General features: G+C 46.1%; 1 protein-coding gene across 1 annotated transcript in view; it reads right to left on the reverse strand.

Annotated features, from left to right (window-relative positions):
* Nucleotides 1-26,044, reverse strand: part of ADGRD2 (adhesion G protein-coupled receptor D2) — a 102,454-nt gene that overhangs the window by 14,393 nt on the left and 62,017 nt on the right. Inside the window, exons 20-24 of the mRNA XM_088665080.1 lie at nt 24,748-24,881; nt 22,006-22,121; nt 18,960-19,080; nt 11,311-11,352; nt 11,002-11,055 (exon numbers count right to left, since the gene is read on the reverse strand). Of these exons, the coding sequence (XP_088521206.1) occupies nt 11,002-11,055; nt 11,311-11,352; nt 18,960-19,080; nt 22,006-22,121; nt 24,748-24,881 (467 nt within the window). The remainder of the gene's footprint in view (nt 1-11,001; nt 11,056-11,310; nt 11,353-18,959; nt 19,081-22,005; nt 22,122-24,747; nt 24,882-26,044) is intronic.

Here is a 26,044-nt window from a genome sequence, read left to right on the forward strand (position 1 = left end):
ACCTAATTGTAAGCTGGTTGAAAGATACAATCCCAAATCTGACACTCGAGGTATCCGATCTGGAGAGGGCACACAGAGCTCTAAAAGTTATGCCAAAACCTGATGCTCACCCAAGAGACATCATAGTGTGCTTTTCACGCTACAAAAAAAGGAAGAGATATGGAACAGCCTCAGAAACTCAACCAACCTCCAATACAAAGGCAACTCCATATTGGCCCTGCACGACTTATCCCAGGACACCCTAAATCGGAGAAAAAACCTATGCCCATACACTCAGCTTCTTCAGCAAAAAGGGATTCGGTACCGCTGGGGCTTTCCCTTCCATCTCATTGTGGCAACCGATACAACACAGTACATGGCTACCAATGAAACGGAAGCCCAACAACTACTGAGAAACCTTGGGCTCGACCTTCCACTGGATCGGCAACAGAAAGACCTACCAAGCGACAGCCGAGATCAAGAAAATGGAACAACAGTAAATGAATGGATGGAAATAAAGAGGGGAAAGAGACAACAGAAGCAACACGTCAAGACTCGCCGGTACAACCATCTACCATCGCGCACAAAATCATTCTACTGAACATACTCCACAGACGCCAGACCATGATCAACCGAACCACATCACTGAGGAACAACCCTACAACAACAACAATCGCAGCTGAATGAAGCAACCGGAAAACATCTCGAACTGCAGGACTGGTGATTCCCCTCCCCCCTCCCCATAGGCCTTAAACATAGCTAACAGCATCAATATCCCCCCAACACCTCACCTCCATAGATCCTACCCCCAACCCCAACCGACACCAGTCCAAACAACCTCAATCACATTCCCCATCAACCACAACTCGTATCTCCAGTATCCCTTCCATACCAAACAAGAGAAAAACAACTCCCCCAGCATCCATAACACAACTCACTATCAGGCTAAAACATGATACATATTCAACAACATGGTGGCATCAGAGCGTGCCAACACATACACAAACTCTTACACATCAGTGATGTTGCTATTAACATTGGCAACGTTGCTCACGAACCTTATACCTGACATTAACATCACAAAACTATTCTACACCGTCTTGCTGATCACCCCCTATCGCAAATGACGAGGGGGAAGGCCTGTCTCTGAGCACAGCCCTTCACATCAGCCGAGACCCAGGACCAACCGGCTAATCACCAAAAGGTCCAAAATACCCCAAACGAACACCTATATAACTACATATAGGAGACCCTCTATAACTTACCCCCTACCCTTTAACCCGATTCTAATCCTAATCCCACTGGACCCCCACCCACCACACCATAAATCAGCGCAACCCCAATGGTTCAGTACACAACACAAAGTGAGGGACATAGGACAAACCAGACGGGTTGGCAAGGAACCATCCTACAGAATAAATAAACAAGATGGCTAGCTTGAAAGCAATCACATTAAATGAGAGGTGGCTGGGAAACCCCATCAAGAGAAAACATATCACCTCACTGAGAGCCAGTGTAGACTCGTAATCTGGGGAACTGGGTTTGTGTCTCCACTCCTCCACATGCAGCTGCTGGGTGACTTTGGGCTAGTCACACTTCTCTGAAGTCTCTCAGCCCCACCCACCTCACAGGGTGTCTGTTGTGGGGGAGGAGGGGAAAGGAGATTGTTAGCCGCTTTGAGACTCCTTCGGGTAGTGATAAAGCGGGATATCAAATCCAAACTCTTCTTCTTCTTCATCATACATAAACACCATGAAACCACACATCACCTTCCTACAAGAAATACACAACCCACCCAAAGGGAACAAACTCCTGAATGACCCTCGATTTAGTCAACAATGGGTAGCACAAGGCTCAGGAAAGGCCTGTGGAGTAGCTGTAATACTTAGTAGGGACCTAAATTTCAACGCCACAACAGTCCTAAAGGACAAAAAAGGTAGATTAATTTTCATTAAAGGAATACTAGATGGCAAAATCAAACTGACAATCAGCTCATTATATGGCCCTAACTCAGACAACTTGAATTCTTTCAAAAAACACTAAACAAGTTCCTTTCTTTCTCTGAGGGGGAAGCAATCCTAGGAGGCGACCTTAATTTAAATATAAAAGGCATAACTCTGAAAAAAACAAATCATGTAAACTCACAGGCAACCCTCCTAAAAAAAACCCCGCCCAACAACTAAGGGCTCTTGTTGTTGTTGTTTAGTCGTTTAGTCGTGTCCGACTCTTCGTGACCCCATGGACCATAGCACGCCAGGCACTCCTGACTTCCACTGCCTCCCGCAGTTTGGTCAAACTCATGTTCGTAGCTTCGAGAACACTGTCCAACCATCTCGTCCTCTGTCGTCCCCTTCTCCTAGTGCCCTCCATCTTTCCCAACATCAAGGTCTTTTCCAAGGATTCTTCTCTTCTCATGAGGTGGCCAAAGTATTGGAGCCTCAGCTTCACGATCTGTCCTTTCAGTGAGCACTCAGGGCTGATTTCCTTCAGAATGGAGAGGTTTGATCTTCTTGCAGTCCATGGGACTCTCAAGAGTCTCCTCCAGCACCATAATTCAAAAGCATCAATTCTTCGGCGATCAGCCTTCTTTATGGTCCAGCTCTCACTTCCATACATCACTACTGGGAAAACCATAGCTTTAACTATACGGACCTTTTAGGCAAGGTGATGTCTCTGCTTTTTAAGATGCTCTCTAGGTTTGTCATTGCTTTTCTCCCAAGAAGCAGGCGTCTTTTAATTTCGTGACTGCTGTCACCATCTGCAGTGATCAAGGAGCCCAAGAAAGTAAAATCTCTCACTGCCTCCATTTCTTCCCCTTCTATTTACCAGGAGGTGATGGGACCAGTGGCCATGATCTTGGTTTTTTTGATGTTGAGCTTCAGACCATATTTTGCGCTCTCCTCTTTCACCCTCATTAAAAGGTTCTTTAATTCCTCCTCCCTTTCTGCCATCAAGGTTGTGTCATCTGCATATCTGAGGTTGTTGATATTTCTTCCGGCAATCTTAATTCCGCCTTGGGATTCATCTAGTCCAGCCTTTTGCATGATGAATTCTGCATATAAGTTAAATAAGCAGGGAGACAATATACAGCCTTGTCGTACTCCTTTCCCAATTTTGAACCAATCAGTTGTTCCATATCCAGTTCTAACTGTAGCTTCTTGTCCCACATAGAGATTTCTCAGGAGACAGATGAGGTGATCAGGCACTCCCATTTCTTTAAGAACTTGCCATAGTTTGCTGTGGTCGACACAGTCAAAGGCTTTTGCATAGTCAATGAAGCAGAAGTAGACGTTTTTCTGGAACTCTCTAGCTTTCTCCATAATCCAGCGCATGTTTGCTATTTGGTCTCTGGTTCCTCTGCCCCTTCGAAATCCAGCTTGCACTTCTGGGAGTTCTCGGTCCACATACTGCCTAAGCCTGCCTTGTAGAATTTTAAGCATAACCTTGCTAGCGTGTGAAATGAGCACAATTGTGCGGTAGTTGGAGCATTCTTTGGCACTGCCCTTCATGGATCACTGCCTTGTCGTGGCAAAGGGGCTTAAATAACTTAGAGAAGTTATGTTTTGACCAAACGTGATCCACCTGGAGAAGGAATTGGCAAGCCACTCCAGTATCCCTGCCAAGAAAACTCTATGGACAAAGACAACAGGCATATAAAAGGGCTCTTACAAGTTACTAAAAATGTTAAAAAACAGGGGTCTCTATGACATTTGGGGCGAACACAACCCACACATTCCAGTCCGGACGCCATGGTACAACGTCTAGAGTGGACAGCATCCTGCTCACGCAGGGTCTGATCCCCTTAGTAGAATCAACAAACATAGGCAGCATCAAAATCACAGATCATGCCCCAATAGAAGTCACTGTTAAAATAGGTGAAGAAACACAAACCACTCCATCATGGTCTTTCAGTCCCATCCTAACCACAAACACACAAATTAGAGCAAGTATCACAAAAACTCTCCAAAACTATTTTAAAGAGAATGATGTAGACAATATAAATACCCCCCTCTTATGGGACGCAATGAAAGCGGTGACCAGAGGAGCTTGCATAAAAGAGAAAGCACTCCTTAAAAAACAAACCTCTTCAAAAATTAACAAAATAGAACAAGATATCATTGCCCTCTCATCACGTTACAAATAAACGGGATCCAAAACACTACTTAAACTTCTAGAACAAAAGAGAAGAGATTTAGACTCCTTAGAAATCAACAAAACAATGATCAATACAGTATTTTATATTCTAAACAGCGCTTCTATGAATATGGAGGGGAAAACTACAGACTACAGTGGTGCCTCGCTAGATGAATTTAATTCGTTCCACGGGTCTTTTCTTATAATGAAAAATTCGTCTAGCGAATCCCATAGGAATTTTTTTTGAATTTTTTTTTTGCCCATAGGAACGCATTAATTGAATTTCAATGCATTCCTATGGGAAACCGCGATTCGCTAGATGAATTTTTCATAAAACGAATTCGTCTAGCGAGGCAACCTCCGCTAGAAAAAACCTTTCGTTAAGCGGAAATTTCATTAAGCAGGGCATTCGTTAAGCGAGGCGCCACTGTATTAGCAAATAGATGCAGGAAACAAGCACTTAAAACAAGAATACACTGCATCACCAAAAAAGACGGCAACATAACATTTTCCCCGAAAGAATTCTACTCCAACCTGTACACCTCCCACAACCCAACTGAGGAGGGAATTAGAAAATTCCTAACAGGACTGACCATGCCCACCTTAACCGATGAAGAACAGGAATTCATGGACAGCCCTGTCATCCCCGAGGTCCTTAAAAATAAACACGGTCCTTAAAAACTTGAAATCACACAAAGCCCCGGGCCCAGACGGCTTCACAGCAGAATTCTATAAAAAAATTAAACAACCCCTGATGCCCTACATTATACGCCTATTTAATGATATGATGAAAGGGGGGCTTATTCCCAAAACATGGAATCACTCCAAAATAGTTTATATCCCAAAGCCATTGAAGGACAACCTCAAAGTAGAATCTTACCGCCCAATCTCATTAATAAATCAGGATTACAAGATATTCACATCAATCTCGGCCAATCGCTTAAAAATCTTCCTAGGCAATTTAATAGTCCCAGACCAAACCGGTTTCATCCCTGGTCGCAATATTACAGACCCCATCAGGAAACTACTAAATTTAATCGAACACAGCAAGGCAACCAAACTTCCAATGACAATTATGTCCCTAGATATCCTCAAAGCTTTTGATTGCTTAGAGTGGAAATACTTATTAGCAGTACTAACTAACATGAAATTTGGCCCAAACTTCCTTCAAATTCTCAAACAAATATATTCCCAAGCCTCAGCAAAATGCAGAATTAATAATATGGACTCAAACACCATAGCAATCCAAAGAGGCACAAAACAAGGGTGCCCGCTGTCTCCATTCCTATTTATCCTGGCTTTGGAGCCCCTAGCAATCCGAATCCGAGCAGCCACAGACATCAAGGGAGTGGAAATAAAAGGCAGAAATTATAAATTAGGGCTCCTTGCAGATGACCTAATGGTCACAACATCAGACCCCTTAAATACAGCAACCTTCCTAATCAGAGAACTAAACACATTTGCAACGGTGTCGGGCTTACAAGTAAACTTTGGTAAATCAGAAGCCATGTGCTTCAACACCCCTCCCCAGATCCAAAAAGAACTTACTAATATCACCAAAATAAAACTTTGTCACACCAAATTCAGATACCTAGGAGTACAAATAACCAAGAACATCAATAAATTATACCTCCACAATTACAAACCCCTGTGGCGACAAAGAAACAAAGACCTAAAGAGATGGGACAGTATGAGTTTCACTCTTTCAGACAAGATAAAAGGTCAAGGTAAAGGGACCCCTGACCATTAGGTCCAGTCGTGTCCGACTCTGGGGTTGCACGCTCATCTTGCATTATTGGCCAAGGGAGCCGGCGTATAGCTTCCAGGTCATGTGGCCAGCATGACAAAGCCGCTTCTGGCGAACCAGAGCAGCACATGGAAACGCTGTTTACCTTCCCGCTGTAGTGGTTCCTATTTATCTACTTGCATTTTTGACGTGCTTTCGAACTGCTAAGTTGGCAGGAGCTGGGACCAAGGAAGCTCACCCCGTCACAGGGATTCGAACCACCAACCTTCTGATCAGCAAGCCCTAGGCTCAGTGGTTTAACCACAGCGCCACCTGGGTCCCTGTGGCGACAAATAAACCCTTGTGGTGACAAATAAACAAAGACCTAAAGAGATGGGACAGTATGAGTTTCACTCTTTCAGACAAGATAGCTATGGTCAAAATGGTCACCCTCCCAAAACTAACCTACCTATTCCAAACCCTCCCAATTTGGATCCCCCCAACCCAACTTCATAAATGGCAGGGAAAATTACACTCTTTTATTTTCTCACATAAAAAACCAAGGATTAGCATCAAATACCTTCACCTCCCCACCTCAGCAGGAGGATGGGGAATCCCCAACATAGAAACATACTACTACAACACCAACCAAATACGCCATATAATCCCATATATACTTGAAGACGAGACAAAACAATGGATACACCTGGAGAGGAACTCAATTGAAAATATCTGCACCACGGCATACCCATTCCTCCCAAACAAACTAAGGAAGATTCCCACAACACTCAACAGATACACACAAACCATGTTCAAAGCATGGAAAGCAGAAACTAGTAAACTATCTCCAACCCCATCCCCATTAATTCCCCTGGCTTACCATCCATTGTTCCATCATGCAGCACAAAACCTCCAGATGAAAACCTGGCGAACCAAAGGTCTACATTGCTTAATGGACTTCTATAAAGACAACAAATCTTTGTCAACACAAGAAATACAGGACAAACTAGAAGACATCCCAATGCCCTGGTTAGCACAACATCAATTACATGCCTTTCTAAATAACCCAACAGTAAAATCGGCAGCAACTAGACCCCTGACAACTTTCAAAAGCCTCCTCCAAATGTTAAAAGGACATGGAAAAGGGACAGTATCTGCAATATACAAAATACTACTCCAAAATCCCATAGACCCCTTGGACAACCTAAAAAGACAATGGGAGGATGACATAGGATATGAAATCAACCCTACCCAATGGACTAGAATGTGGTCAAAAAACCCCTTCAAATCTGTATCAATGAAAAGAAAAGAACTCTCATTGAAATTAACTTACAGGTGGTACCTGACTCCAAGGAAACTAGCACTAATACGTTCAGGAACCTCATCGAAATGTTGGAGAGGATGCACCTCCATAGGCACATATCTCCAAATGTGGTGGGAGTGCCCTAAAATCCAATCATTCTGGATGACATCCATGCAAGAAATCTGTAAGATAACTAAGCAAGTGCTAGATATTACCCCAGAATTGGTTTTACTAAATATCTTTCAAGATAACAATGCTCACTCAGATCACAAATAACTTATAATCCACCTATTGTCAGCAACAAGAAACATCATAGCCAGGCACTGGAGGGACCTGTCAGGGGTAAGCATGGAACAATGGTACCAAGTTGTATGGGAAACGGCCCCACTAGAAAAACTAACCAGTAAGCTGAAACTGACACGGGGACAAACAGAAGAAGACACCTTCACCCCAGTATGGTTTCCCTTCATCACTTATACAGCCCAAGAAGACAATGACAAAAACTTACTGTCGGCATACAAATCAATATGGCTAACCTAATCAAAACATCTTCCCTCCCCACTCACACAAGAAACTAAAGATCATCACAGCCAACCACAAATGAGCAATCACATCCTAAGATGAATCCTGACCTCTCTCACCAACAGAGAAGCACGAATAAACAACAGAGAACCTGCACAAACTACGCTGACGCCGAACCCCTACACATATCAAGAAAAACAGAAACATTGACAATCCACCACACCCAACTCCCCACCCACCTCTTTTCCCCCTCCCTCATAATGTCTCAACAAGTAAAATTGATGTGTAAAAATGATGCATGGCACACTGCAGTACCTTTGTAACCCAAGAAAACCCTTAATAAAAATAATTATTAAAAAAAAAAACCCATTGGCTCCGACTTGCGAATTTTTCAACTTACGAAGGTCTGTTTGGAATGGATTAAATTCATAAGTCGAGGTACCACTGTATGGAAAGGATGGTAGAAACTTAACAAATCAGCAGAATGAATACAACCTCATAATTAAAGCTTAAATTTCTTTATGAATTAAAAAAATTCATAAGTCGAAAAAATCCTATCTAAAAATTTGTAAGTTGTAAAAATCCTATCTAAACCGCATCCAAGATGGTGGACGGAGCTCCGTTCATAAGTAGAAACATTCGTAAGTTGAGTCATTCGTAAGTCGAGGTACCACTGTAATTACATTCCATTTATAACTGACCCGCCTAACGACCAATAATTACAGTGACAACCAATAAAGGCTCGCCATATCTTGCTTTGCATGTCACGCATCTATCTCATATATTGGTTTCACCTTTTAAGTTGCATTACTGAAATAAATGCACTTTTCGATGATATTCTAATTTTCCAAGTTTCACCTGTAGATCAATAGGCACCGCTCCTTATTTCACCTTTTAAGTTGCATTACTGAAATAAAGGCAGCTTTCGATGATATTCTAATTTTCCGAGTTTCACCTGTATTTTGGACAAATGTTTTCCACCTTTCAGCAACCGACAGAAATGCAGCAACCGAAAGGTAATTTAACAAATGTGTTGTTGTTTTTTCCTTTCTTCCCCAAAATAGAGAAAGAAATTTCCTTCAAAAAATAATAAAAAAAATTTTCCTTTAGGGTCTTATTTTGTGCTCACTTTAAATATTGTCTATCAAACAACAACAACAACAACAATTTATTATTTATACCCCGCCCATCTGGCTGGGTTTCCCTAGCCACTCTGGGCAACTTCCAACAGAAATATTAAAATACACTAATTTCTTAAAGATTAAAAGCTTCCCTAAACAGGGCTGCCTTCAGATGTATTGTAATATTCTAAAACTTTACAATGATGTTGGGAAAGATGGAGGGCACTAGGAGAAGGGGACGACAGAGGACGAGATGGTTGGACAGTGTTCTCGAAGCTACGAACATGAGTTTGACCAAACTGCGGGAGGCAGTGCAAGACAGGAGTGCCTGACATGCTCTGGTCCATGGGGTCACGAAGAGTCGGACACGACTAAACGACTAAACAACAACAACAACAACATATTTTTCCCCATATAACCCACATAGCAAAACAGAACTTAAAGAGACAAACATATAAAAGCTAAACTGAACCGAACCAAGGCTGGTCCTGTTAGCTATGGATGATGGGAGTTGTAGTCTCAAAACACCTGGAGGGCCGCCGTTTGTTTGAGATATGGGAAGAGGGTGCCCTGAATAAGAAAGAGCAGATTTGTTCTCGATTTTGTTCCAGAGGGCAGAACTTGAATCCCTGTTCTGGAACCCCCGGAAGGTCTCTAACACTGCTTGACTCATAGAATCATAGAGTTGGAAGAGACCACAAGGGCCATCCAGTCCAACCCCCTGCCGAGCAGGAAACACCATCAAAGCATTATTGACATATGCCTGTCAAGCCTCTGCTTAAAGACCTCCAAAGAAGGTCTTTAAGACTCTTGAAGGTAAAGTGTAAAGGGACCCCTGACTGTTCGGTCCAGTTGTGAGTGACTCTGGGGTTGTGGCCCTCATCTCGTGTTATTGGCCGAGGGAGCCGGCGTACAGCTTCCGGGTCATGTGGCCAGCATGAAAAAAGCCGCTTCCGGCGAACCAGAGCAGCGCACGGAAACGCTGTTTACCTCCCCTATTGATCTACTTGCACTTTTGACGTGCTTTCGAACTGCTAGGTGGGCAGGAGCTGGGACCGAGCAACGGGAGCTCACCCCGTGGCGGGGATTCGAACCGCTGACCTTCCAATCGGCAAGCCCTAGGCTCTGTGGTTTAACCCACAGCGCCAGCTGCGTCTGAATAGGTATCTCGTGCCATTTGCATGTGCAGAATGCAGACGCCCTATATATAGAAAGGAGCAAACTAGTGATATTTTAGGGAGCAGGCTAGCAGGCACCCCCAAACTTCAGCCCTCCATATATTTTGGACTACAATTCCCATCTTCCACGACCACTGATCCTGTTAGCTAGGGATCATGGGCGTTGCAGGCCAAAACATCTGGAGGGCCGCAGTTTGGGGGTGCCTGACTTACATCATAGGAGCCTACACAACACAAAACACTGTTGCTGTATGAAGGTTTCATTCATTTCTTATCTTATACTAGCTGACCCGGCCACACATTGCTGTGGTTCCTTCCTGTGATTCCCCCCACTCTGTCCGTACACATGAGTTATCCTGCCCCTCCTCCCCCCACCCACCCCCGGCTCATCCCTGTGAGTGCCCCCACCCTGTCCCGACCCATGAGCTATTGAGCCCCCTTCTCCGCCCACCCCTCCAGCATATCCCTGTGAGTGCCCCCTGTTGAAATCAGAACATGAGAAAAGGAAGTGATTCTTAATTTTAATTTTGGAATTGCCATTTATTTTGTTTCATAGTGTATGATATCTTTTGGCAATGTACGTTCCTTTGAATTTTGGGGGGACCCTCAAGAGAGTGGGACCCTCAGCTATAGCTTGTTTAAAAGTAAAGAGTCAAGGGTCCCCTGACCATTAGGTCCAGTCGTGACCGACTCTGGGGTTGCGGCGCTCATCTCGCGTTATTGGCCGAGAGAGCCGGCGTACAGCTTCTGGGTCATGTGGCCGGTACGACGAAGCCGCTTCCGGCGAACCAGAGCAGCACACGGAAACGCCGTTTACCTCCCCTTTTGATCTACTTGCACTTTTGACGTGCTTTCGAACTGCTAGGTTGGCAGGAGCTGGGACCGAGCAACGGGAGTTCACCCCGTGGCGGCAAGCCCTAGGCTCTGGGGTTGAACCCGCAGCGCCACCCACGTCCTTAGGCAGTGTTTTTTTAGTGGGAGTTGGAGGGGAGAGGGGTCAGGCAGGGGGAGAGCTCAGCACCAGACCACCAGACGTACTGTGAAAGAGAGAGCCTTTTTCTTCTCCTTCATCCGCTGGATGGCATTCCGCACCTGCAAAACAAGCACAAGGATTAGTTACAGGTAGGTAGCCGTGTTGGTATAGAATCATAGAATCATAGAAAAAAATCCCTTCCAGTAGCACCTTGGAGACCAACATAAGTTTGGTATGAGCTTCATAGAATCATAGAGTTGGAAGAGACCACAAGGGCCATCCAGTCCAGTCATTTTCAAAGCATTAAGAGTTATTGCAAAGAAAGCACCAGAATCCCTCCTTGCATGGTGTGACCGTCCCCGCACTGCCCTTACCTCGCTGTTGTAGATTGCATAAACCAGGAAGATGTAGAGACCCTGTAGGAAGACAGAGGGAAGAAACCATGCCAGTGACCTGGAATCATAGAATCATAGAATCCTAGAGTTGGAAGAGACCACAAGGGCCATCCAGTCCAACCCCCCTTGCCAAGCAGGAAACACCATCAAAGCATTCTTGACATATGGTTGACAGCAACGCGTGGTCGGGTCAGATAGTAGAAACATAGAGTCATAGAGTTGGAAGAGACCACAAGGGCCATCCAGTCCAACCCCCTGCCAAGCAGGAAACACCATCAAAGCATTCCTGACATATGCCTGTCAAGCCTCTGCTTAAAGACCTCCAAAGATACTCCACCACAATCCTTGGCAGCAAATCCCACTGCCGAATAGCTCTTACTGCAAGGAAGTTCTTCCTAATGTTGAGGTGGAATCTTCTTTCTTGTCAATTGAATCCATTGCTCCATGTCCGCTTCTCTGGAGCAGCAGAAAACAACCTTTCTCCCTCCTCTATATGACATCCTTTGATATATTTGAACATGGTTATCATATCACCCCTTCACCTTCTCTTCTCCAGGCTAAACATACCCAGCTCCCTAAGCCGTTCCTCATAAGGCATCGTTTCCATTTTGGTTGCCCTCTTCTGGACACGTTCCAGCTTGTCAATATGCTTCTTGAACTGCGGTGCCCGGAACTGGACACAGTACTCCAGGTGAGGTCTGACCAGAGCAGAATACAGTGGTACTATTACTTCCCTTGATCTAGATGCTATACTCCTATTGATGCAGCCCAGAATTGCATTGGCTTTTTAGCTGCTGCATCACACAGTTGACTCGATCCTTTTCACATGTACTGCTCTCAAGCCAGGTGTCCCCCATCCTGTATTTGCGCCTGTCACCAACACTCCTAGATTCAACAGCATCCTTCCTTTGTTAGCCCCCCAAACAGACATACAGGTGAAACTTGGAAAATTAGAATATTGTCAAAAATGCATTGATTTCAGTAATGCAACTTAAAAGGTGAAACCAATATATGAGATATATGCGTCACATGCAAAGCAAGATATGGCAAGCCTTGATTTATTGTCAGTGTAATTATTTGTCGTTAGGCGGGTCAATTAAATTGAACGTACGCGACCTGAAGCGTGCTTAACCCGAAGTATGACTGTAATTGGTTCTGGAAGGCAGTCGTGTTTAGGGAGGCTTTTAATGTTTAATCGATTATTTTATTTTATTTCTCTGTTGGAAGCCGCCCAACAGAGTGGCTGAGGAAACCCAGCCAGATGGGCTGGGTACAAATAAATAATAATAATAATAATAATAATAATAATAATAATAATAATAATTATGGAAGACCATACTTAACCCGAAGCATACCTGAAGCGGACTTTCCCATTGAAAGTAATGGAAAGTGGATTAATCCGTTCCAGACGGGTCCGCAGAGTACTTAAATAGAAAGTATTCAACCTGAAGCGTACAGCTGAAACTCGGAAAATTAGAATATCGTCAAAAAGTGCATTGATTTCAGTAACACAAGTTTTTATTTTTATTTTTATTTTAACTTTTACAAAGCTTTCTTTTGGAAATCCCACAGGAATAAAACAAATTGTTACAATCATACAAAAATAATAATTGCTATTACATTTTATTAATGACATTCCATTTATAACCCAGAACGCCACCCGCGTCCCTTTAGGTTGCGTGTCCGACTCTTTTTGGAAGTTGTCAATTGTTAGTTTGTATTGTTGTTGTTTTTTAGTCGTGTCCGACTCTTTGTGACCCCATGGACCAGAGCACGCCAGGCACTCATGTCTTGCACTGCCTCCCGCAGTTTGGTCAAACTCATGTTTGTAGCTTCAAGAACACTGTCCAGCCATCTCGTCCTCTGTCGTCCCCTTCTCCTTGCGCCCTCCATCTTTCCCAACATCAGGGTCTTTCCCAGGGAGTCTTCTCTTCTCACGAGGTGGTCAAAGTATTGGAGCCTCAGCTTCAGGATCTGTCCTTCCAGTGAGCACTCAGAGCTGATTTCCTTCAGAATGGATAGGTTTGATCTTCTTGCAGTCCATGGGACTCTCAAGAGTCTCCTCCAGCACCAGAATTGAAAAGCATCCATTCTTCGGCGATCAGCCTTCTTTATGGATCAGCTCTCACTTCCATACATTCCTACTGGGAAAAGCATAGCTTGAACTAGACGGACCTTTGTCGGCAAGGTGATGTCTCTGCTTTTTAAGATGCTGTCTAGGTTTGCCATGGCTTTTCTCCGAAGAAGCAGGCGTCTTTTAATTTCGTGACTGCTGTCACCATCTGACACTCTCCTCTTTCACCCTCATTAAGATTTTTTTCTGCTGCTGGGTGACACCTGGCTTGAGAGCAGTACATGTGAAAAGGATCTAGGAGTCTTGGTAGAAGCGTTGCTGTCAGCCATATATCAAGAATGCTTTGATGGTGTTTCCTGCCTGGCAGGGGTTTGGACTGGATAGCCCTTGTGGTCTCTTCCAAATCTAGGATTCTATTATTCTATAATTCCTCCTCACTTTCTGCCATCAAGCTTGTGTCATCTGCATATCTGAGGTGGTTGATATTTTTTCTGGCTTTGGATTCATCCAGTCCAGCCTTTTGCATGATGAATCCATTGCTCCATGTCCGCTTCTCTGGAACAGCCTTCTTGATGGTCCAGCTCTCTCTTCCATACATCACTACTGGGAAAACCATAGCTTGAACTATACAGACCTTTGTAGGCAAGGTGATGTCTCTGCTTTTTAAGATGCAATCTAGGTTTGTCATTGCTTTTCTCCCAAGAAGCAGGCGTCTTTTCATTTCGTGACTGCTGTCACCATCTGCAGTGATCAAGGAGCCCAAGAAAGTGAAATCTCTTACTGCCTCCATTTCTTCCCCTTCTATTTGCCAGGAGGTGATGGGACCAGTGGCCATGATCTTTTTTTGATGTTGAGCTTCAGGCCATCTTTTACGCTCTCCTCTTTCACCCTCATTGCCCCTGCCCGAACGGATAGGAACAAGGTGTTCGTAAGGGAAACAGAGGTTCATCCAGAGGAGTTATTGCTTTCATGAAACAAGACAAGCAGACGGCTAAGGAACCAGGCTTTCCTCCCACAATCTGCTCTCCTTTCTCCATGCACGGGTGCCAACGGGAGGGAGGCAAGGGTTTCTTCTGCGGACGCCTCCCGCCCTGCCTCATCCACAAAGGTCTTGCCAGTGCCAGAAATGTGCAGCCCCGGCCTGCGGAGGAGTAGGGCTTTTTTTGGCAGATGCCAGCCACAATTATGGCCTCAGCTGCAGAGCTTTTAGATAAGCAGAAAGAACAGAGGAAGTGATTCTCTCCGGATAAGATAGCCGAGGGCAAAGCATCAGAGGAGCCCAGCGGGAGGGTCTAGCAATTATGAGAGGAGATGCTTCGTCCCCTCCCAGTGCAAAGCCCAGGGAGTCGAAAGCAGGATGTTTTTTTTTTTAATGTGTGTGGGGGGGAAATAGATGCACAAGAAATACTTGTGCTTCTGAAGGTTCATCAGCCGAGACATCTGAAGCGGCTTCCTCTCTCGGAAGGGAAGAGAAAGAGATGGACTAAACGAAGCGTCCTTTCACACAATGCAACACGCAGTTAATTCCTTCATCGAATCCTAGAGTTGGAAGAGACCACAAGGGTCATCCAGTCCAACCCCCTGCCAAGCAGGAAACACCACCAAAGCATTCTTGACATATGGCTGACAGCAACGCGTGGCCAGGTCAGCTAGTGGAATCATAGAATCATAGAGTTGGAAGAGATCACAGGGGCCAGAAAATAACGCGTTTCCGGTCATGCGTAGAAGTGACTTCCGACGACGACGACGCCATTTTCTGGTGCCCATAGAAGGGCAAAGTGCCACCGGAAGTTGCGTCTATGCAACTTCCAGTGTTGCGCGGCTGCCGATTCCAGATCTTTCCGTCCAGGACTTGGCAAGTTTGATCATAGAGTTGGAAGAGATCACAAGGGCCATGCAGTCCAACCCCCTGCCAAGCAGGAAACACCATCAAAGCATTCTTGACATATGGCCGTCAAGCCTCTGCTTAAAGACCTCCAAAGAAGGAGACTCCACCACACTCCTTGGCAGAAAATTCCACTGCCGAACAGCTCTTACTGTCAGGAAGTTCTTCCCAATGTTTAAGTGGAATCTTCCGAGTAAGGGCAGGGGTATCCCCCGGGCAGAGGCAGAGGGCCCGTCCGCCGGGCTCCTCGGGGGCGTCTCTCCCCCTCTTGGTTCTTTGGGTCAGCCTTGGAGCCCCCTCCATGCCCTCCTTGGGGCAGATGCCCCAAATGAGAAACTCTCCCGTGGTCCCTGGACCTCTTCCCTAGTGCCCTCCCAGAGCGAAGGCCCGGCCTCCGGGAGGCATCGGAGCGAAGAGGACCCCGAACCCCCACCCAAACAATTACTATCATCAGCCAATGTAAGAAAAAAAATAACATTTCCCTTTTGTCTTAATTATTTTATAGTACAGTACATTGATTATTGCTTTCATTTTATGGATCAGTGGTTTTGGTAGACAGTAGAATTCATGTTAAATTGCTGCTTTATGGGGTGTTTTTCCTCGTCTGGAATGCATTAGTCCACTTTCCCTTACTTTCAATGGGAAAGTTCGCTTCAGTTTATGAACGCTTCAGTTTATGAACAGTCTTCCGGAACCAATTGTGTTCATAAACGGAGGTACCACTGTAATGACAATGACCGCCAATCAAGGCTTGATGTATATGGCTTTGCATGTCACGCATCTCTCTCATAGATTGGTTTCACCTTTTAAGTTGTATTACTGAAATCAATGCACTTTTCAACGATATTCTAATTTTCCGAGTTTCACCTGTATTATAGAGTGCAAGGAATAATAGCTACGAATATCCAGGTGGTACTCGAAAAATTAGAATATCGTCGAAATTGCCTTGATTTTAGAAATGCAACTTATTATTTTTTATTTTCCTTTTAATTTCGACGAAGGCTTTCTTTTGGGAATTACGCAGGAATGAAAAATATAGTTACAATCATACAAAAATCAACATCTCTATGACATCTCATTAATTTCCCTAGCTGGCCCTGCCACGCATTGCTGTGGCTCATCATTCATTCCATTCCATTTATAATTGACCTGCCTAACGACAAATAATGAGAATGACAACCAATCAAGGCTTGACATATCTTGTTTTGCATGTCATTCATCTCTCTCGTAGATTGGTTTCACCTTTTAAGTTGCGTTCCTGAAATAAAGGCACTTTTCGACGATATTCTAATTTTCCGAGTTTCACCTGTATATATAAGGGTCTGGCGACTTCCGTTTCAGTGTATCTGAAGAAGTGCCCATGCACACGAAAGCTCATACCTACGGCAAACTTCGTTGGCCTCTAAGCTGCTACTGGAAGGAATTTTTCTATTTTGTTTTGACTACGTCAGAGCAACACGGCTAGCTACCTGTAACAAGATTTAATTCTTCTAAGTTTTGCATTGCCTATGTAAATCGAACCGTTGCTGAACGAAGCTCTTGCTTGATGGAGGAGAAGCAGATACTGAGCAAGTGATTTCAGTAGTGGCCAAGCAGCAGGAAGCTGGTAGTAGTAGTAGTAGTAGTGTTGTTGTTTAGTCGTTTAGTCGTGTCCGACTCTTCGTGACCCCATGGACCATAGCACGCCAGGCACTCCTGTCTTCCACTGCCTCCCGCAGTTTGGTCAAACTCATGTTCGTAGCTTCGAGAACACTGTCCAACCATCTTGTCCTCTGTCGTCCCCTTCTCCTAGTGCCCTCAATCTTTCCCAACATCAGGGTCTTTTCCAAGGATTCTTCTCTTCTCATGAGGTGGCCAAAGTATTGGAGCCTCAGCTTCACGATCTGTCCTTCCAGGGAGCACTCAGTAGTAGTAGTAGTAGTAGTAATAACAATAATTTATTATTTATACCCCGCCCATCTGGCTGGGTTTCCCCAGCCACTCTGGGCGGCTCCAACAGAAATGTTAGAATACACCAATTTCTTAAAGATTAAAAGCTTCCCTAAACAGGGCTCCCTTCAGATGTCATCTAAAAGTCTGATATGGTCAGAGCGTCCCCTGCTGTACAGTGTTGGATATTGCCAGCGCTTCTCTGGGCTTAATGTTCAAAGAGAGAATGGCCACTGTGGGCGGCTTCCAACAGAACATTAAAATGCAATCATCTATTCAACGTTCAAAGCTTGCCTAAACAGGGCAGCCTTCAGATGTCTTCTAAAAGTATGGTAGTTTTCTCTCTCTTTGAGATCTGGTGGGAGGGCATTCCACAGGGCGGGTGCCACTGCCGAGAAGGCCCTCTGCCTGCGTCCCTGCAACTTGGCTTCTCGCAACGAGGGAACTGCCAGAATTCCCATGGGAGAGGGACCCTGGTGTCCGGGCTGAACGATGGGGGTGGAGACGCTCCTTCAGGTACAGTGGTGCCTCGCTAGACAAATTTAATTCGTTCCACGGGTCTTTTCTTATAACGAAAAATTCGTCTAGCGAATCCCATAGGAATGCATTGATATTTTTTTTTAAAAAAATTGCTCATAGGAACGCATTAATTGAATTTCAATGTATTCCTATGGGAAACCGCGATTCGCTAGACGAATTTTTCGTAAAACGAATTCGTCTAGCGAGGCAACCTCCGCTAGAAAAAACCTTTCGTTAAGCGGAAATTTCGTTAAGCAGGGCATTAGTTAAGCGAGGCACCACTGAGGCCATTTAGGGCTTTAAAGGTCAGCTCCAATACTTTGAATTGTGCTCGGAAACGTACTGGGAGCCAATGTCGATCTTTCAAGACCGGTGTTATGTGGTCTCGGCGGCCGCTCCCAGTCACCAGTCTAGCTGCCACACTCTGGATTAGTTGTAGTTTCCGGGTCACCTTCAACGGTAGCCCCACATAGAGTGCATTGCAGGAGTCCAAGCGAGAGATAACTAGAGCATGCACCACTCCGGCGAGACAGTCCGCGGGGAGGTAGGGTCTCATCCTGCTACCCTGGACACAGAATGGACCTGCGCCTCCATGGACAGCTGTGAGTCCAGAATGAGTCCCAGGCTGCGCACCTGGTCCCTCAGGGGCACAGTTACCCCATTCAGGACCAGGGATTCCTCACACCTGCCTGCCTCCTGTCCCCCCAAAACAGTACTTCTGTCTTGTCAGGATTCAACCTCAATCCGTTAGCCGCCATCCATCCTCCAACCGCCTCCAGGCACTCACACAGGACCTTCACCGCCATCACTGGTTCTGATTTGAAAGAGAGGCAGAGCTGGGTATCATCTGCATACTGATTAACACCCAGCCCAACCCCCCTGATGATCTCTCCCAGCGGCTGCATGTAGATGTTCAAAAGCATGGGGGAGAGGACAGAACCCTGAGGCACCCCACAAGTGAGAGCCCAGGGGTCTGAACACTCATCCCCCCACCACCACTTTCTGAACACGGCCCAGGAGGAAGGAGCGGAACCACTGCATGACAGTGCCCCCAGCTTCCAACCCCTCTAGATGGTCCCACAGGACCTTTCCCACCTTCACTGGTTCTGATTTGAAAGAGAGCTACCGTAGATCCGCATCCTGATGGACACCCAGCCCAAACCCCCGGATGATCTCTCCCGGAAATTTTGCAAGGAAGGTCTACCTTCCACGGCAACTTACCTGGAGAGAGTTCAGTACGATGAAGATGTAGGCCCAGGTGATGCTCAGGTGCACAAGAACGCCACACACCCAGGTTAGACCAAGAACCGGGAGAAGCACCAGGACTGGCTTGGCTGTTGCCCTGGAAGAGGAGGGTGGGGTTGGGGGGCAAGAGAAAAAGGGGACAATGAACTCATCTGTAGCCAAAGTCAGTTTCAGCGGAGACGGTCTTTGTCAGGGATCATAACTGTCATTTCAGTGTACCCGAAGGAGCGTCTCCACCCCCATCATTCTGCCCGGACACTGAGGTCCAGCACTGAGGGCCTTCTGGCGGTTCCCTCACTGCGAGAAGCCACGTTGCAGGGAAACAGGCAGAGGGCCTTCTCGGTAGTGGCGCCTGCCCTGTGGAACGCCCTCCCATCAGATGTCAAAGAGGAAAACAACTACCAGACTTTTAGAAGACATCTGAAGGCAGCCCTGTTCAGGGAGGCTTTGAATGTTTAATAGATCACTGTGTTTTATTCTTCTGTTGGAAGCCGCCCAGGTGCCCAGGGTATAAATAATAAATTATATTATTATTATTATTATTATTATTATTCAGTGGTACCTCTGGTTAAGTACTTAAGAATTAAGAATACAGGATGGGAGACACCTGGCTTGAGAGCAGTACATGTGAAAAGGATCTAGGAGTATTCCGCTCTGGTCAGACCTCACTTGGAGTACTGTGTCGCGTTCTGGGCAACACAGTTCAAGAAGGAGACTGACAAGCTGGAACGTGTCCAGAGGAGGGAAACCAAAATGGTCAAAGGCCTGGAAACGATGCCTCATGAGGAACGGCTTAGGGAGCTGGGTATGTTTAGCTTGGAGAAGAGAAGGTTAAGGGGTGATATGATAGCCATGTTCAAATATTTCAAAGGATGTCATATAGAGGAGGGAGAAAGGTTGTTTTCTGCTGCTCCAGAGAAGCGGACACGGAGCAATGGATTCAAACTACAAGAAATAAGATTCCACCTCAACATTACGGAGAACTTCCTGACAGTAAGAGCTGTTCGACAGTGGAATTTGCTGCCAAGGAGTGTGGTAGAGTCCTTCTTTGGAGGTCTTTAAGCGGAGGCTTGACGGCCATATGTCAGGAATGCTTTGATGGTATTTCCTGCTTGGCAGGGGGTTGGACTGGATGGCCCTTGTGGTTTTAATAATAATAATAATACAGTCAAACCTTGGTTTACGTCTGCCTCTGTTTGCCTACCCATCACCTCCTGGCAAATAGAAGGGCAAGAAATGGAGGCAGTGAGAGATTTTACCTTCTTGGGTTCCATGATCACTGCAGATGGTGACAGCAGTCACGAAATTAAAAGATGCCTGCTCTTGGGAGAAAAGCAATGACAAACCTAGACAGCATCTTCAAAAGCAGAGACATCACCTTGCCAACAAAGGTCCGTCTAGTTCAAGCTATGGTTTTCCCAGTAGTGATGTATGGAAGCGAGAGCTGGATCATAAAGACGGCTGATCGCCAAAGAATTGATGCTTTTGAATTGTGATGCTGGAGGAGACACTTGAGAGTCCCATGGACTGCAAGAAGATCAAACCTATCCATTCTGAAGGAAATCAGCCCTGAGTGCTCACTGGAGGGACAGATCCTGAAGCTGAGGCCCCAAAACTTTGGCCACCTCAGGAGAACGCCAGGCACTCCTGTCTTCCATTGCCTCCCGCAGTTTGGTCAAACTCATGTTTGTAACTTCAAGAACACTGTCCAACCATCTCGTCCTCTGTCGTCCCCTTCTCCCTGCGCCCTCCATCTTTCCCAACATCAGGGTCTTTCCCAGGGTCTGCGGTAGGGTGGGTCATTAAAAAAAAATCGAAAATGTTTCCTCCCTTGACCTTATCTCAGGCGTATGGTATAAACATAGTCAAATTTCAAATTTGCAACAAATCGGTTAATATTTAGACCCTGCTGCTCGAGATTGAAATTTGGCCTCACTACGAGTGATCAATATGACGTGTTATTGGAGAGAAAAGACGGGATGCTACCATCAAAACAACAATGAACAATCGCTCTAAATTCCCCAAACATGAGAGAAAGAAGGACTTTGTGCCAAATAGACGTTTAGTGTAATGCATAAAAGCGTATTTTTAGCATGATATACAGTAATATGGTGTACATGTACAATGTATATATTGCATAAGGCATAATTTTATTAATTACACAAAATGCAAGCATTTAGTACAATTTATACCAAGTAATTAAGTCTAATGTGATGTTTTGACGCAACACATAATATAAGTGGCGTTTTATTGTTTATGTTTACTTGTTGAGTACACCGTTTACTTAATTGTTCCATATCATTTTTTTCAAAACCATGGGTTTTTCATGTAAATTATCAACATGTTTGATCTTAAATAAATATTCCAGAATGCAACTATTATTACTCTACATCAGGCATCCCCAAACTGCGGCCCTCCAGATGTTTTGGCCTACAACTCCCATGATCCCTAGCTAACAGGACCAGTGATTGGGGAAGATGGGAATTGTAGTCCAAAACATCTGGAGGGCCGAAGTTTGGGGATGCCTGCTCTACATAAAATCTAAAATTTATGTTGATTAGTTCACAATTTAACATCCTGAGAATTGAATGAGTCAAATTCCTATGTTTTTATCACTCGTAGTGAGGCCAAATTTCAATCTGGAGGAGCAGGGTCTAAATATTAACCAATTTGTCCCAGATTTGAAATTTGACTATGTTTATACCATACGCTTGAGATAAGATCAAGGGAGGAAACATTTTCGAATTTTTTTTTTATGACCCACCCTAGTCTGCGGGGACATAGGGTCTCATCCTGCGTCCTAGAGGGAGCTGATAAACAGCTGCCCTGGGCACTTTGTGGCCAAGTGTGGATTCGAACTCTGGCCTGCCTGGTTCTGGTCCGACACTCCAAGCACTACATCTCCACTGGTTCTCACACTTCTTCTCCCTAGCGAATGGCATTCACATATATGCCCTTTTGCTTCTCCGGTGCCCGTCTCTGGCGTGGGGCGGAGGATCCCCCAGGGGTCTCCGGGACTCACCAAATCTGGACGCCAATCCGCTTTTCCAAGCTGCTGTTGGGGGTCAGCATCCTGGATCGCCGCCGTGCACTGGAGACAGTCACCATCACCACTCGGAAAAGCACAAAGGTGTTCACCTGCAACAGAGAGAGGGTCAAGTTTTCCCTTTTCTCGTGAGGAAGCCTATTCAGCATAAGGGAATTTCCCTTAAAAGAAGGGAGAACTTGACAGCTATGGGTCAAGGACTGGACCGGAAAAAGCAGTCAGTGGCTTTCAGAGGGGGCAGTTGCGGAGGGGGGAGATTTCCCAGAATCCTTCTTTCGGGGAACACAGAAACACACCCACCCCAGTATGCTGTTTTGTCGTTCAGTCATGTCTGACTCTTCGTGACCCCATGGACCAGAGCACGCCAGGCACTCTGTCTTCCACTGCAGTTTGGTCAGACTCATGTTGGTGGCTTTGAGAACACTGCCCAACCACCTCGTCCTCTGTCGTCCCCTTCTCCTTGTGCCCTCCATCTTTCCCAGCATCAGGGTCTTTTCCAGGGAGCCTTCTCTTCTCATGAGGTGGCCAAAGTCTTGGAGCATGTTGGTAGCTTCGAGAACACTGTCCAACCATCTCGTCCTCTGCCGTCCCCTTCTCCTTGCGCCCTCCATCTTCCCCAATATCAAGGAGTCTTCTCTTCTCCTGAGGTGGCCCAAGTATTGGAGCCTCAGCTTCAGGATCTGTCCTTCCAGTGAGCGCTCACAGCTGATTTCCTTCAGAATGGATCGGTTTGATCTTCTCGCAGTCCATGGGACTCTCAAGAGTCTCCTCAGCACCATAATTCTGATTTACACAACAATATACTGGGGTGGGGCTCATCTGAAGATGGTGACAGCAGTCATGAAATTAAAAGACGCCTGCTTCTTGGGAGAAAAGCAATGACAATCCTAGACAGAATCTTAAAAAGCAGAGATATCACCTTGCCGACAAAGGTCCGTCTAGTTCAAGCTATGGTTTTCCCAGGAGTGATGTATGGAAGTGAGAGCTGGAACATCAAGAAGGCTGATCCCCGAAAAATCGATCCTTTTGAATTCTGATGCTGGAGGAAAGATGATGTTGGGAAAGATGGAGGGCACAAGGAGAAGGGGACGACAGAGGACGAGATGGTTGGACAGTGTTCTCTAAGCCACCAACATGAGTCTGACCAAACAGCGGGAGGCAGTGGAGGACAGGAGGGCCTGGCCTGCTCTGGTCCATGGGGTCACGAAAAATCGGACATGACCAAACGACTAAACAGCAACAACAACAACAACAACAACACTGTTAGAAAGTTCTTCCTAAGGTTTAGGTCCTTGCTTGGAATTTGAATCCATTGGTTTGGGTCCTGCTCTCTGGGGCAGAAGAAAACAAGCTTGCTTTATCTTCCATGGGACAACCCTTCAGGTATTTGAAGATGGCTATTGTATCTCCTCAGCCCTGAGTGCTCACTGGAAGGACAGATCCTGAAGCTGAGGCTCCAAGACTTTGGCCACCTCATGAGAAGAGAAGACTCCCTGGAAAAGACCCTGATGGTGGGAAAGATGGAGGGCACAAGGAGAAGGGGACGACAGAGGCCGAGGTGGTTGGACAGTGTTCTCGAAGCCACCAACATGCTCCAATACTTTGGCCACCTCATGAGAAGAGAAGACTCCCTGATGTTGGAAAAGATGGAGGCCACAAAGAGAAGGGGACTGCGGGAGGCAGTGGAAGACAGGAGTGCCTGGCGTGCTCTGGTCCATGGGGTCACGAAGAGTCGGACACAACTAAACAACTAAACAACAACAAATTTTTACTTCTTTGGAGGTCTTTAAGTGGAGGCTTGACAGCTATCTGTCAGGAATGCTTTGCTGGTGTTTCCTGCTTGGCAGGGGGTTGGACTGGATGGCCTTTTCGGTCTCTTCCAACTCTAGGATTCTATGATTCTACTCGCTGACCCAGCCACGCGTTGCTGTCAGCCATATGTCAATAATGCTTTGATGGTGTTTTCTGCTTGGCAGGGGGTTAGACTGGATGGCCCTTGGGGTCTCTTCCAACTCTATGATTCTATGATTCTACTCGCTGACCCGACCACGCGTTGCTGTCAGCCATATGTCAATAATGCTTTGGTGGTGTTTCTGCTTGGCAGGGGGTTGGACTGGATGGCCCTTGTGGTCTCTTCCAACTCTGTGATTCAATGATTATATGAAATCAGAGTTATCTTCCACACACATGGAAAGCAAACACACCCTGCGATTTGCATATTTCTTCTATGTCTTGTGAAGGCGCTTAATTGCAAAACCACTGAATTCCCAACATTTGTTCACATGCACCCAATCCTGCCACACATGGGAAAGGTCAAGGGGGATCCTGTCCATTACATCCAGTTGCGGACGACTCTGGGGTTGCGGCCCTCATCTCGCGTTATTGGCCGAGGGAGCCGGCGTACAGCTTCCAGGTCATGTGGCCAGCATGACAAAGCCGCTCCTGGCGAACCAGAGCAGCGCACGGAAACGCCGTTTCCCTTCCCTATTGATCTACTTGCACTTTGACACACTTTCGAAGTGCTAGGTGGGCAGGAGCTGGGACCGAGCAACTTGAGCTCACCCCGTGGCGGGGATTCGAATGGTTGACCTTCCGATCGGCAAGCCCTAGGCTCTGGGGTTTGACCCACAGCGCCACACGTGTCCCGCCACGCATGGTATCAAGAACCTTTCCCCCACCAATGAAAGGAGGAGGCGCCCCTTTTCCTGACCCACTTACCGTCAGGACGAAGAGGACAGGCCCCACAAAAGCCCAGATGATATCCGTTTCCACGTTCAGCCAGCAGTGGTTCTCTGCCACGTACTTGTTGAACGACGTGGCCAGGGTCACACCCACAATGACCACAGGGAGCCCTGAAGAGGCAAACAGGAACAGACGGTGATCGGCCAAATTTCCTCGAGCGTACAACCTACCCTGTGTCGCTTGCCGATTGGCTAAGGAGGCATGTGAGGGGAGGAGCCCCATGTCCTCCGCCGCCCTGCCCCGCCCCGAAGGCCGCACACTCATTTTTCCTTTTCATTTTTTTAAACCCGTGTGCCTAACAACTGGGCGCGCACGCGCTCAGGTTCCCCCACCTCCCCGTATGCTTTGATTGATTGGTTTGAGCGCTTCCCCCTCCCCAATTTCTGGCTCCGGCGTGTGGCGCAGCCCTGCACCCCCTGCAGGGCATTGCAGGGAAGTGCCTCTGCAGCAGCGAGCTGCAGCAGGAGCGAAAGCGGCAGCAGCGGCGGCAGAGAGAGCGTTTGCGAGCGGGGAGACACACCAGCGCCCCCTCCATTTTGGCGCCCTAGGCAACTGCCTAGTTCACCTAAATGGTGCGCCGGCCCTGCCTGTGTGGCAACTGGGGGGTTCTTAAGCTGTTGGGCCCAAGACTTGGGGCAGTGGGACTTTTTGGTATTTTCACCCCTCTCATTGTGAGAATCGGGTGATCCGATGTTTAGAGAAAGGAGGGGGGAGGAAACTGCTCTTCTCTCCTTCCGTCTCTGATGGAATAACAACAACAACAACAGTAATAATAATAACAACAGACTGAGCCACAGAAACGCGTGGCAGGGCCAGCTAGTAGTAATACAATAGTAATAGTAATAGTAATAGTAATAATAATAATATATTTATACCCCGCCCATCTGGCAGGGTTTCCCCAGCCACTCTGGGGGGCTTCCAACAGAAAAATGAAATGAAATAATCGATTAAACATTTTTTAAGAAAATAAAAAATGAGAAGTTGCATGACTGAAATCAATGCACTTTTCGGTGGTATTCTAATTTTCCGAGTTTCACCTGTATGAGATAGACCAGGCACCCCCAAACTGTGGCCTTCCAGATGTGATGAGTAACAAGTAACTAAAGAGTTAACTGTGTACTGTAGCACCTGACCACTGAGGAAGATCATGTTACAGAATGTACCAGAAGTGTTTCTGTATGTTGCAGTTGGTTTCGTTTCTGCCTGGGAGACGGTCGCAAGATGTCTGCGCTCTCACCAGGTTGTTTGTTATTTTTCTCTCTAGAATAAACTT

Source organism: Zootoca vivipara, chromosome Z2 (genome assembly GCF_965207765.1).
Source record: "Zootoca vivipara chromosome Z2, rZooViv2.hap1.1, whole genome shotgun sequence".
Taxonomy (NCBI): Eukaryota; Metazoa; Chordata; class Lepidosauria; order Squamata; family Lacertidae; genus Zootoca; species Zootoca vivipara.